The sequence below is a fragment of the Colletotrichum paranaense genome, assembly GCF_030867605.1.
Source record: "Colletotrichum paranaense strain IMI 384185 chromosome Unknown Scaffold_11.1, whole genome shotgun sequence".
Lineage (NCBI taxonomy): Eukaryota > Fungi > Ascomycota > Sordariomycetes > Glomerellales > Glomerellaceae > Colletotrichum > Colletotrichum paranaense.
In genome coordinates this window covers 446,160-458,302 of record NW_026848969.1, presented here as the reverse complement: position 1 = coordinate 458,302, position 12,143 = coordinate 446,160, and the positions used below count along the sequence as shown (strand labels likewise).

Sequence of the window (12,143 nt, the reverse complement as noted above, 5' to 3'; positions counted from 1 at the left end):
TAGGCTTGATAAGCATGCAAGTAGGCGTTATAATCTTGTTGACTAGCATCCTATTTTGTCACCCACTTGAGAGGGCCTGTCGGATTGAGTCCGTGTCCTCCCACGAGCCGTCGACCCTTTTCTCAGCTTGAGGTGTGTTTGGGTTTAGCAACATGTGCAAGTGTCTCACCGGTCTTTGATGACGCCAGTAATGGTTGCAAATGAGGGGGGCGCCTTCAAGTATAACCTCTCCAGCTTGTGGAGTTGTCCTCGATGCAGCCCTGATTATCAGACATTGATTCGTGTGCGGTGTTCATGAATGCAGTGTCACGACGCAGGCGATAATCATCACAATCGTAAAGTAAGCCAAAATGTTGTGTTCCCGAAATACAACGCCTGTAACTCAATTCGCCGAGGGCCTTGGGCCGTCTGCTATGCTATAACATTTCGTCATGATCAAGATATCATGTTGCGGACATGATATAAAATTCCCAAGAAGCCCCCCCTTGTACAGTCAAGGCCAGTGCCGACTGTCGATAATACGCCATCCCAAATGCTTTGAAGCTGGATTATTTCTCAATTCGCTTTCCCCTGCCATCCATCAACTCCAATGAGGCGGATGGTTGATAATGGTCTTGATGCACCTAAAAGTGACTCCAGGTCTCCATGCAGTAGTAATTCGCTTTTCTCATCGTTCTTCGTATCCTGGTGGAAAACGCCGCAGAAACACCCCAAAATTGAAGGAAATAATAGTAATAGAGAGTCGTATCGTGTCCCGAGATGCGTGGGCTCTAACTCGCATGCGTGTAATGTGGGTATCGTAAATGCCTAATAGCAGATGCCTCGCTCGTAATCAAGTCGTGACATAGTTGTTGCCTTTGTAAAGAAAACGTTTCGCTGCCTTCGCGACCGGATGTTTACAGGCGCCAGTGACGAAATGTCGAAACAAACTTTCGTATTTGCGTATTGCGTGTTGCCGAAAATTAATCCTCGCGTGCGACCTGGAAGCCGACAGAGTACCGGAAGTGCTGAGAGTCCCAGCGGACGGGAATCATGGTGAGCAGGTTGACAAAGGAAGTGCCGTCTTTCCTGAAATTGAGAACGTCGGTCTGGAATTCGTCGTTTGCCTCGACGGCCTTGCGCATGCTCTTGACGGTTTCCTTGGGGATATGCTTCCTGGCAGATTTCTTGCTGACCTTTCCGCCGGGCGCCTGAAGGAAGCGGCAGTTCTTGCCAAGAATCTCGCTGTTCTTGTAGCCGGTAAGAATGCTGAAGTGTTCGGAGGCGTAGACAATCGGGCAGTCGGGCTGTTCGAGGTCACAAAGAAGTAGAGCAACAGAACAGTCAATTGCGCCAAGTTCAACCTTGGGGTTGGGCCTTCCAGCGACGCGGAGCTGATAATTGTTAATTACCTCAACATCCATCGCCGACTTGGGTACTTACGAGAATGCTCATCATGTCGAATCCGCTGGGGCAGTAAAGTCCAGGGTACATGACGGGATCGGCAGCGGCTTGCGGTTGTCGCCAAGCACCACGCTTTCCACGCACAGCTTGCTCAGTCTCCTCGGAGAATTGGTACTAGAAGGGATGTCAGTACCGGAGCCGGAAAGCCTGAGTTGAGAGTCCCAAACGTACCTGAAGCGCGCAGGATTCCCACGGATTCATGGTTGTCGACATTTGGTTTTGTGCCCGAAATGATAGAATGCGTTCCGTCTTTTGCGGTTGAAGATAGGAGGCCGGGTATTGAAACTCTTGCATCGACATTGTGAAGGTTGGCTGAGCCTGAAGGCTGAATGTGATTATAAAGCGACGATGTGACGGGTGACTGGGAGGCAGCGGGATGTGTGACCGGGGGGGTTGGCCGGTACGAGCAGCGAGAGAGAGCAGGGTTGGCGGTCGGTGATATTGTACAGAGTAAGGCGGTTAGGCACTTTGCATTATGCGTATGTCTGGATGTGCTGGCAAGGAAGTCGATCGGGGACTATGAGGATTATTGCTTAAGAGCTGCTATAACAAGTGTAAATCGTTGGTTGACAGAGTCAGGGAAAAAGTGACAGGTCGTTGTGGAAGGATGTAAGGTCATCAAGCCAAGATATCGAAAGGACGGTACGTTGTTCGCTGAAAGGTGTGTTGGGTGGTGCAACAGACGTTATTAGGCAAACGTACAAAGTACACTTTGGGCAAAATTGGTGGCAGAACGGTAGGGGCTGGTTGGAGATACCGTTGTCCACCAGCAAGCGGAGCGATCGTTGATGTTGCAGGACTGATCGCGAGTCGATGCGTGGAACACGGTGATCGGGAGCAGCAGTGTGGAGAGGGGGGTGGGTTTAGACCTGGAACGGCCTCCCGCAAAGTTAAGGGTCTGGGTCTCTTTGATGTCTTCGGCGTCTGCTTGCTTCCTCAGGTGGTGAGCTTGGTGAGGTAAGCTCAGCAAGGAGGAGTCTTTGAGCTTTGGGAGAGCAGAATGAACGGTCCTTGCTCCGACTTGTTCGTGACAGAGCGAGCGTTACCATCCAATCCTGGCGAGCCATTTGATCGTCAGATGGACAATTACATCAACGAAAGATGGCGGAAGGACCAACGACCGCTGCCAACAGGTCGGGCCCATGTCCTCGGTTCGTACTGCGTAGAGCTCCCGCGTCTACGCTCGCCAGGGGGGTGCTCGCTTGACGAGGTGCAGAATATTGTACAGACAGAGTATGCGCTACATGGGGAACCATCTTCGCGCGGGGTGAGGAATGATGGCGACGGGCGTCACCTCGTCATGTTTGGACGGCAGCGGTAGTGCGGCGGGGTTCGTACCAAAAGCCTAACAGCCGGCAGTGCCATTCTCCATAGACTTGGGACGTGGGGAGGCGTCCCTGATGTTAAGCCGTTGTCAACGCAAGCTCTCAGACTGGTTCGGGTCGCTATCTCTGATCGATGGCATTGCTGCTTCCGGCCAAGTGCCGCTCGTTGAGGACCATCGGTGACGAACTGCGTGGGCGCCCAGGGCGATGGCCGATGGACGTGCGTGTGGGAGCCAGGGTGATGAGTCGGAGCGGAATCCGATGCTCAGATTTGCGTTTGGCCCAGCGATCACAGCGATCGCCGCAACGGGTTTACCATAATCTCGATTCCACCAGCATGGGCCCCTGCACCCATTTCGATCCCGCCTGGATGAGCTTTTTGCTCACTTGTGGCATGTTTTGCCCATGCTTTGCTTGTTGCGTACACCTTGGTGGTGTGGCAGGCCGGCCACCAGCATCGGAATCGGGCTTTTTCTTTGCTGGAGAAACGTTGCTCAGAATCCCCTGGTCGCCATCGAATTCTGACATGGGCTTTGGGGTGACAGGCCTCAAACATCGGCATCGAGATGTGGTTGTGGTTCCGTTCCCTCGTCATCCGCCTGGGAACGACCAAGTTCAATGAATCGCTTGCTCCTCTACACCACACAAAGCACACGACGTCTCAGGCCCCGTACAAGACACTACAGGGCAGAAGTGCGCTCGGCTGGCTGGTGCGATGAGGTAGACTGGATTTGGCCCTTTGCATCCATGTCTGTTGCTGCCCTGAAAGAATCGAACGCAGGTTGACAAGGGCGCCGTCTGAGTCTGTGCTCGGCCAAGCAGCGCGCATCGAGATCTCTTACTTTTTTGCCTGTCGAATTCATCCCCCAGTCTCCGTATTCCGGGAACTTGCCCGCAGCCTGTGGTTGGCCATTGAGAATTTGAGAGAGCAATCTGTCTCGCTACGCAGAACGAGCCCAGGCCAGATCTTTGAATGCCCCTTGATCGATCTAGCAGAAGGAATCGGCCGAGAGACAGGGGTGCGACGGGAGACAATGGCGAGAGCGAAAAAGGTGATTCCGGTCGTTCCACGAGCACACAACGGATCCGGATCATGGCGGAATGTTTGCAACGCGAGAGTCGGGTGAGTTGTGTCCTCTGGCATCTTGCACGCATTGGAGTTTTGCGGGCATCGGTCGACCCGACGATGCCCTCAATCCCAAGCACTAACTACCGATCGAGAGTTCCCAGTTGAGCAGGCAGGCGGGTATTAGTTGGGTCCCGGATTGAAATGTGTCTCTCGATCCGAGTCGACGTGCCCTCCGGATGATTCCCCACTGCCGAGCTGAGCATGAGCCAAGCTGCATGTTCAGTTCATCGGTGAGAGCCTGACGGCGGGGCAGCACATGCACCTAGTGTATCCATAGGGAGTGTATCCCGTGAGTCCGTAGACGTTTGCTGTGCCTCAGTTGACAGTTCGACGTTGGGTAACGACCATCTCGATTGCACTCCTCGCCTGGCTGGAGCTCGTCGGGAATGCCGCTTGACTCTCGACTCTGAGGCTCAACTGGGACGATCAAGCTCGAGCCTTGGTCTCGCTTCGTCTCGAATGCAAATACTCTCAAAACGAAGACGCGATGATGCCAACATGTGAACCGATCCGGCGGCAGAATGGGGTTCCAGAACTCTGGGGTTTGGCGGCAATCGGGAAAGTCGTGTGGCATCGTCGCTTGCGGTTGAGGATCGCGGCGATGGAAAGTGGCAGCGCCAGCTGTGACCAGGTGTGTGGTTTCCAAGCGCCGACTCGGTTGACTTGGAGCAGGTGCGGGTTCTCGCTTACACTTTCACTGCTCTTTCCTTTTTGGCAATGATACAACTTGACGTTACCTTTGCGCCTTCCGCCTTCCGAGTTAATTAATTCTTCACTCTTGCCCAACCAATCCCGAAACTATGATAGGGTGATCATGCCTTTTCTGAGTCCAATTAGCGAGAAATTCTCACAGATTCAATGTCTCAACCAGACGTCCTGCTGCCGGTAGTTGAACAGACTCCGCTCTTCCAGATTGGCTACATCCAAGATTAGACATTACGAAGTGTCTGTCGCCATTTGCCAAGGATCGTGAACCGACCCTTCCAGCAGCTCGGCCTTGATGTGATGAGATATCGTTTGGTCAATTGTCGTAGATACCATCTGACTAACACCGCCATGTGAGCAGTGGCTTTTGGATGCTTTAGACAGTCAAGCTCGTACCACACATAGATACACGTAATTCCCAGACTTCAAATGTACTAAAGAAACAGAATAAACATACGGATAATTACACACGAAGACTTGAGAATTGGCAGCATCAAAGGCCGCTGCATCAGATTTAACAAACAAGAGCAATGGAAGATGGTTCGTTTCGCCTCTCATGCCTTGTAATGATTGTCCATGCCTAATCAATAAGTAATGATTATATTGTCTTATTCCATAGATATAGCTAGAGCCTTTTGCCAGACAGCTTGGCTGGTAGAGTATACAGAATTTGAAGATATCCCCATTGCCTCCTCAAAAAGCAAAGTCCTCAAATGCCACATCCTCGCCTTCCAACCACCCATTCAAGACCTTGAGCATCTCCGGCCCGGTACACAAAAAGTACCTCCTCTTGATACCACCATCCTTCACATCGCTAGCCCTGATCCTCCTCCTCTCTACAACAGCCCCAAACCCTTCAAACTCCCGCATCATCGCCTCCTCCGCCTCTCCAATCTCACCCGTCACAAACACCCTCAACACACCAGCCAACCCAGGAATCCTCCCAACAACATCCCTCACCAGCTTCACGTCCTCTCCCTTGACAGTCCACAACACCTTCATCCTCACACCAGCCCCCAAAACACCACCAGCCTGCGCAATCAAAGGCGTAATCCCAACACCAGCAGCAACAAACACCTCTTCAACATCATCACCGCCGTCATCACCCTTCTTCCCCTTCCCCCTACCCATCCTAAACGCCTCTTCTCCGCCAAACCCAAGCACAGGAACCTCCAACGGAACCCTCAAATTCCACCTCCACAACATATTCGTAACCGGACCATTCTTCCTCGCCGTAATCTCAAATTCCTTCCCTTCCTTATCTCCAGGCGGACTCGAAACCGTAAAAGTCCTCACGTAATCATCATTCAGGCTCTGCGGCTCGTCGTCGCGCATATGACTCCACCCGACGTCCAGCTCCTCCGCGAAGTCAAACGTGACGTACTGGCCCGCCTCCCACTGCGCCGCGGGCTCCAGGCCAAAGACGAACCGCGCAATCGTCGGCGTGATGATCTCGCGGCGCAGCAGCGTGGCCGTTCTGGTGCTTTCCGTAGACGAACCCAGAACATGCTGCTGCTCGGAGAAGAGCGGTCTCACGGGCGGGTTGTACGGTGACGGCTCGAGAGAGGTGCCGGAGAAGGGTAGGCCGGACTGTACAAAGACCGCGGCCGACACGGTGATTTTGACCGCGAGTTTCGTGCGTGGTAGGTAGGCTGCCGCGTCTTGTCCGACGAGTATCGATGCCGATCCCGTGAGCTTTGCCGACCTCCAAGTGTTAGCCTCATAATCTTCCAAGTTCCAGGTGAGGCTGGGAAGAAATTGAGTAATACTCACGTAAAGGACGTCTGACGTCTCAAAGTCTGGTATCGCGATCCCGACCAAGGGGTTCAGTTTAAGGTTCCCCAGCGTCTGATATAACCGATTGCCGGAAACTATAAGATGATTAGCCTTCTCGTCATAACCATCGATCCGGATGCAAATGACTCAGAAAGGGGGTTGCAGTAAAACTCACATTCAGGATACACAATCTCCACGCCACCCTCATCGTTCCTCGCAACCCTGACAAACCCCCTCGACCCTCCCCTATGGTTCGTATCCATACTGCTGCCACTGCCACCATCGTCCCCTCCCTCCTCGTGTCCGCTCGTGAGGAAAAGCATATCCGCCCCGCGCACGACCTTCACAGCCTCCTCAGACAGCGGCAACTCCCGCTCCACTCTGCCCTTGACGAGCGACGCCCGCGGGATGACGTCCTTTTTGTTGAGGTACTTGGGGCAGTTTCCCAGACTCTCTTCAACGTGCACCGCGATTTGTACTTCCGAGGAGGAAGAAGAGCTCCGGTCCTCAGCGGCAGCAATGCCATCCGAGGGAACCGTAACCGCCCCAGCTACCATTCTCCCTCCGAACTTTACGCGATCCCGCGTCGTGAGGTCGATGGCCAGTCCGGAGACGAGTTTCCCTCCATCCGAACCCCTCCCAGGCTGAATTACCTCTTGCAAATGCTGCTGCTGCTGCTGGTCCCCGTTTACCTCCCCTTCGGCCCCCCAAAGAGCCTTAAACACCGGATCGTCACCAATGTCAACCACGCTCCTGAGACCAAGCACGTCCTCCGCAATCGGCCTCGCCACGTTGCCCGCCTCCCCGCCCCATAGCGTCGTCCACGGCCGGCGTTCAGCGTCGAGGGTGCCGAGGGCCAGGAGCGGGGCGGCGGCGATGCGGTTGCCGTAGGAGGGCGGGAGGCCCGCGGCTGTGGGGTTCGCTCTGTGGCGGGGGATTTTGAGTTGCTCGTGGAGGGCGAGTTCGCCTTGGTGGAAGGGTATTGTTCTGCCTGGCATGATGCCGTTGATGTCTTGTAGTTGTGAGTGGAAGAACAGGTTTGAGCTTGTGAGGAGTTGTGATGAGAGGAGGGTTGTCAGGAGGAGGGTGTGATTCATATGAGATGTGTATTGAGGGTGTAAGTTCGCAGGTGATCACGCTGTTTGCATTGAATTATGAGAATTTTGAGAAAGGTATAGTAATATCACATCATTAGAAATCATCACCAACACCACAAGATTAATTATAAGCGCATCTGTATGAGCCCTGGAGGATGAAATTGACATCTCCGGGTGACAAATCAGCACCGAAGGGCGCATGTCGTGATCAGCGAAGGCGGGATTCCAAAGCTGACGGCCTGACGTAGGTTGGCAGCTGGTGAAGACAGTTACTTGGCACTGTCAGACTGTGCCAGGGGTTATCACGATGGGGAAGCGGGGCCAAAACTTTAATCGCCTGCATTGGCGTTGCGAGCTTACCAGGGGCCCTGGCGCCGCGGGGGACGTTAGTGAATACAGTGTCAAGTATGAAGAACATGACAAAGGCAGACGAAACCACAGAAAGTGTGAACATCGGATTGTCATCAACAGACTTTGGTATTCTTGAGTTTCTAAAAGTACATTTGGATTTTGGCGGTTTCCTCTCTCTAGCGGCTCTTGGAGCACTTCTGTAGCCAGTAGACCCTGAATTCCTAGTAGTACATGGACGAACGGAGAATGAAGCGAAAAGTTTCGGGGGGTATCGAAAGGATGGTCGTAAAAAGAAGGAGGAGCAGCCTCAACCTCAGCCTCGACACTTTTGTGTTCTCCGAGTAGTGTGAGATGGCTGGGCGAGGACGAAGAGGAAATGACGAGAAAGGCCTTTCGTGAAATGTGCGCTTGTTCCCAGCGCAAAAGTAGACACCCCTTTTGAATCATAAAGACATTATGAAAAAAAGAAATTGCGGGACGTAGCCGCATAACCCTATAAGCGCACGCGATCTATGAGCCTCAGAAAGGAGCACGGTACCCCTAGTACCGCGGATCCCTCTGAGATTCTACATCGCTGTTGTAGCCGTACCCAGGGCCGCGAGGGCTCGGCCGCTGGCTCTGTGAGGTGCCAGGACGGTTGAAGTAGTCGTCCTGTGGCCGGGGAGGCACGGGCGCCGTCATGTTCCGCGTGGGAGCATTCGGCGGGCCTCGGGGCGGAACCGGGCCAGTCGCGCTCCGTTGCGGGTTGAACGGCTGGTACGCTTGGTACGGGGTGTTGTTGAGCGGACCGGGACCACGGGGCATGGGTGCAGGAGCGCGGCCTGAGTATGCTGAGGGTGCGGGGCTGGCACGTCCATTCGACTGGTTCGAGTAGTCGTCGTAGGTGCCTCTGGGCGCCGGCGTGCCACGGTCACTCTGGTACGTGTTTTGTCTTTGCGATCTGAAGCTTTCTACCGATCGGCCAGTGTTGGATCTCACAGGCGGAGGGAAGGGTGGCATCGTGTCGGGAGAGTATGTAGAGGGGCTCTCCGAGAAACCACCACGGAGAGAACTCTGTGAGTTGGTTTGCACGTGAGAGATTTGAGGCCGGAAGCTCCTTTGCGAGTTGGAAGTGCCAGGGCGCTGAGGAGGGTAGTTGTTCAAGTCCATGGGTGGCAGAGAAGGAGCCGGAGAGCCTGAGCGCTGGTATCCAAAGTCGGCAGCGCCGCCAACAAGAGGTGCGCGCGACGAGTAGCTGGCCGTGGAAGTGGTGGTGCCCATTCTCGAGGGCAGGGGGCGTTTCTGGTCCATGGAGTTGAGCTCGATGCTGCCGGGAGTCCCGGGACGAGACTCGTAGGCGGGCAGTGTCGCGAAGGTGTCATTGCGGCCAAACATGGGCATCTCGGCCAATTTGTCTGGGTCTCCGACATTGGGTAGAGTCGGCAGAGTGGCCTGTCGCTCTAGGGGCATCTTTTCACCATTCTTCTTGGCCGCCTTCATTTCTGCCTTTCTCTTGCTTTCCTCCTGTCTCGCTAACGCCTTGTTGACCTTGACTGTAACAATCTTCATGAGGGCCTTGGTGACCTTGCGCTCGCAGTAGCCCGAGAGACCTCCATCGGCCTTGGGGATCCAGTGGAAGAGGAAGAAGACGTAGAAGAGGACAGCCATGATGAGGTAGAGAGCGGAGAAGACCCAAATGAGTAGGGTGAAGACCATACCCGACAGGATGAGAGCCTGCTGGTAATCCTCCGTGGCAAGCGTCTTAATCTTATCAAAGAAACCCAGCAGAGAGCCCTCGACGGAGACTTCGTGAACAGCAAGCTTGGCGTCGTAGACAGACTTGAGAGTCAATGCGTTGACGACCTGACGAGGTCCCGAACAGACCAGTACACGAATCCAGGCTACATAAGATTAGTAACGGCCACGATGGGAAAGTAGGATTGGCTTACATTGAAAGCTGAAGTAGGTGAACAGAGCAATATACTCGGCTCCCTTCTTACTCTTGGTGAGTTCGGCAAAGACCAAGAAACGCTTCCAACCCTGGCCCTTTCCGAATCGGATACTCTCGAGGCGAACGGCAATAGTGTCGAGGTAGCATTCAGCTACGTTTCCTCGCTTCATAACGCGGTGCGCGCGGAAATGCTCAAAGGCGAGATTGACAAAGGAGGCGATGATGGAAATGGAGAAGATCCACTTGGAGATCTTGAAGTCGATGGCGGGGTCGATTTCGGAGGACCAGCGGTCGAAAGCCAGGAGGTTGATGGCAGTGAACATATCGACGCCGTAGACGGCGAGGGAGATGATCAACATGAGCCACAGGTAAAAGTACGCGAACGGAGTGAGGCATCCTCGTGACTTGAAGTCGTTGAGGTTCTAGACAGGTTAGCACCAGAAGAATGTTGTACCGTATGAGGTTCTACATACGATATAGTCCCATTTCTGCTCGGCACGTTGGTCAATGACCTTTTTGCGGTGAGTGAGGCAACCCATCCTGGGTAGTGGGCGGCGAATTGACGAGTGTGACGAATGTCAAAGTTGTATTGATGAATCCCGACACAGTCGAGTCGGAAAAAGAGAAGAAGAAGGGTGATGGTCGCCGAGGGACCAAACGTCGTGTGAATGAGTGTGGTAACGCAACCCGGACCTGCCGCAAACACAAGTCGTTACTCGCCCGCGAAGTAATCGACAGTGTTTCTCTTGATGATGACCAGGAGAGAAAGATCGATACTTGAGACGGGACGAAGCCGAAGGAGTAGAGGAAGAAGATTCGGTTGTTGAACGAGAGGGAGAACGGAATGTGGGTCCCAGGGTAGGAAGAAAGGGCTGAATGTGCGACGCAAGAGTTCGGACCGCGCGATTGTCAAGCTGGCATGGTCGAGCGACCGGGCGTTTGAGGGTGGATCAAGACTTGGTGAAGATTCGTGGCGACGTGACGACAGCGAGCAAAAGCCAAGTCGGCTGGTCGACCGTAGTGGGAATTGACAGACCCGGGGAATGGGGGTAAAGTACGGAGTAGTCAGTACTGTTGTCAAGCAAGCACTTGAAGTTAGGCGGTGACGGTTTTCTGGTCGTGGGAGAATATCCGCGTTTGATCGGCCGCCGTGGGCTGCAAGGCTGAGTCTCAGGACGTCGAAATGGGCGAAGGGAGTTACAGTGCGCAATGCGAGTGATTGAGTGAGTGAGCGAGCGAGTGAGTATTGTGTGTATTCAAAGTTCGAGTCTAGAAGGAGCGGACGTCGTGGATAATTCGCACGATCAGAATGTCTCGGTCGAAAACGTCGAGTCTTACTCTTGAGGCCATGGAAGTGCTTCGTGAAGCTCGAAGGAGGAATGTGTGTGGCGTGGTCAAGACGCAGAAGGTAAGCGTTGAAGCGTGTGACCCTTGAGTGAGGGAGAGTCTCTGAGAGGAGTAAGAGGGGAGTGGAGGCCTTCAAGAGTGATCTGCGAGAGGGGGGGTCTGACAGTCTGACTAGGGTCAAGACACCGGGTCAGTGCCAAAAGGGAAGGAAAGGGGGGCCTTTTGGGTAAGATGATCCAATAATTGATGATTGCCGCTGATGGTTGCAGTGTCGCGGACGTGCAGACATGGGCAATGGAAGGGGAGACGAAGACAGGCGGTTTCGAGCAAGCGTCCACCGTCCGAGGGGTCTTGCCCAAAATGCCCAGAGACTGGGAGGAGGAGAGGCTTGTGGAGCAATAGCGAACGGAAGCGCGGCCTTTAACGCAGGTACCATGTCGCAAAGTCGACAGATTTGGTTTAGTGCACCAACAGAGCGTTTGAGGTCCCATTTCCCATGACCTTCTAGGGAGTTGATTGGCTCAACTCAATTCTAGGCCTTGATAAGTACCCCACAACTTTCCACAGTCTCTCACAGTCTCTCACAGTGTACAACGGTACGTACTATCTCCGTCGGTCTTCTTCTTCCTCCTCCTCTCCTGCAGTCCTGCAGTCCTGCAGTCCTCCTCCTGTCTCTCCGCCACCTGTGCCTTGCCGTGCCTCCTCAGCCTCTCATGTTGTGCATCCTCTCCTGCGTTCAACCCATGGAAGAACTCGTCCCGCACCAAGCCTGCCAGTTGCTCTGTTCGAGACAGGCACTGGTTCGAGATTGACCATGGCGGCATGGCCACATAGTTCGCGGCCTCATCTTTACAGCCGCGGCTCGGACGCGCCCGCTTCACCCATCCAACCATCAACCCAAGTACTGCGCCTCTCGAAGCAGCGGGAAGCCGCCGGGAATGCTGTTTCTTTCTCACTGACTTGTGGTCGCATTGTTTCGACCGTCCTGAACGAAGCTTGAAGGAATCGTGGACTTGTCGCTAACCACTCCCGCAAACTGC

General features: G+C 54.1%; 4 protein-coding genes across 4 annotated transcripts; all 4 read right to left on the bottom strand.

Annotated features, from left to right (window-relative positions):
- Positions 1–962: 962 nt before the first annotated feature.
- Positions 963–1,743, bottom strand: CPAR01_12481 (vivid PAS protein VVD; the record flags this gene model as incomplete). Its single annotated transcript, XM_060496737.1, has 3 exons — positions 963–1,373; positions 1,423–1,557; positions 1,615–1,743. 3 exons carry the CDS (start codon positions 1,741–1,743, stop codon positions 963–965), a joined length of 675 nt encoding a protein of 224 aa, XP_060344270.1.
- A 3,552-nt stretch (positions 1,744–5,295) lies between these two features.
- CPAR01_12480 (oxidoreductase FAD-binding domain-containing protein) lies at positions 5,296–7,475 on the bottom strand (the record flags this gene model as incomplete). Its single annotated transcript, XM_060496736.1, has 2 exons — positions 5,296–6,473; positions 6,554–7,475. The coding sequence occupies 2 exons, from the start codon at positions 7,473–7,475 to the stop codon at positions 5,296–5,298; spliced, it is 2,100 nt and encodes a 699-aa protein (XP_060344269.1).
- An 891-nt stretch (positions 7,476–8,366) lies between these two features.
- On the bottom strand, positions 8,367–10,295 carry CPAR01_12479 (uncharacterized protein; the record flags this gene model as incomplete). The annotated part of the gene is made up of 3 exons (XM_060496735.1): positions 8,367–9,706; positions 9,755–10,178; positions 10,230–10,295. 3 exons carry the CDS (start codon positions 10,293–10,295, stop codon positions 8,367–8,369), a joined length of 1,830 nt encoding a protein of 609 aa, XP_060344268.1.
- A 173-nt stretch (positions 10,296–10,468) lies between these two features.
- CPAR01_12478 (uncharacterized protein) lies at positions 10,469–11,927 on the bottom strand (the record flags this gene model as incomplete). The annotated part of the gene is made up of 3 exons (XM_060496734.1): positions 10,469–11,205; positions 11,383–11,607; positions 11,708–11,927. 3 exons carry the CDS (start codon positions 11,925–11,927, stop codon positions 10,469–10,471), a joined length of 1,182 nt encoding a protein of 393 aa, XP_060344267.1.
- Between the last annotated feature and the right edge of the window lie 216 nt (positions 11,928–12,143).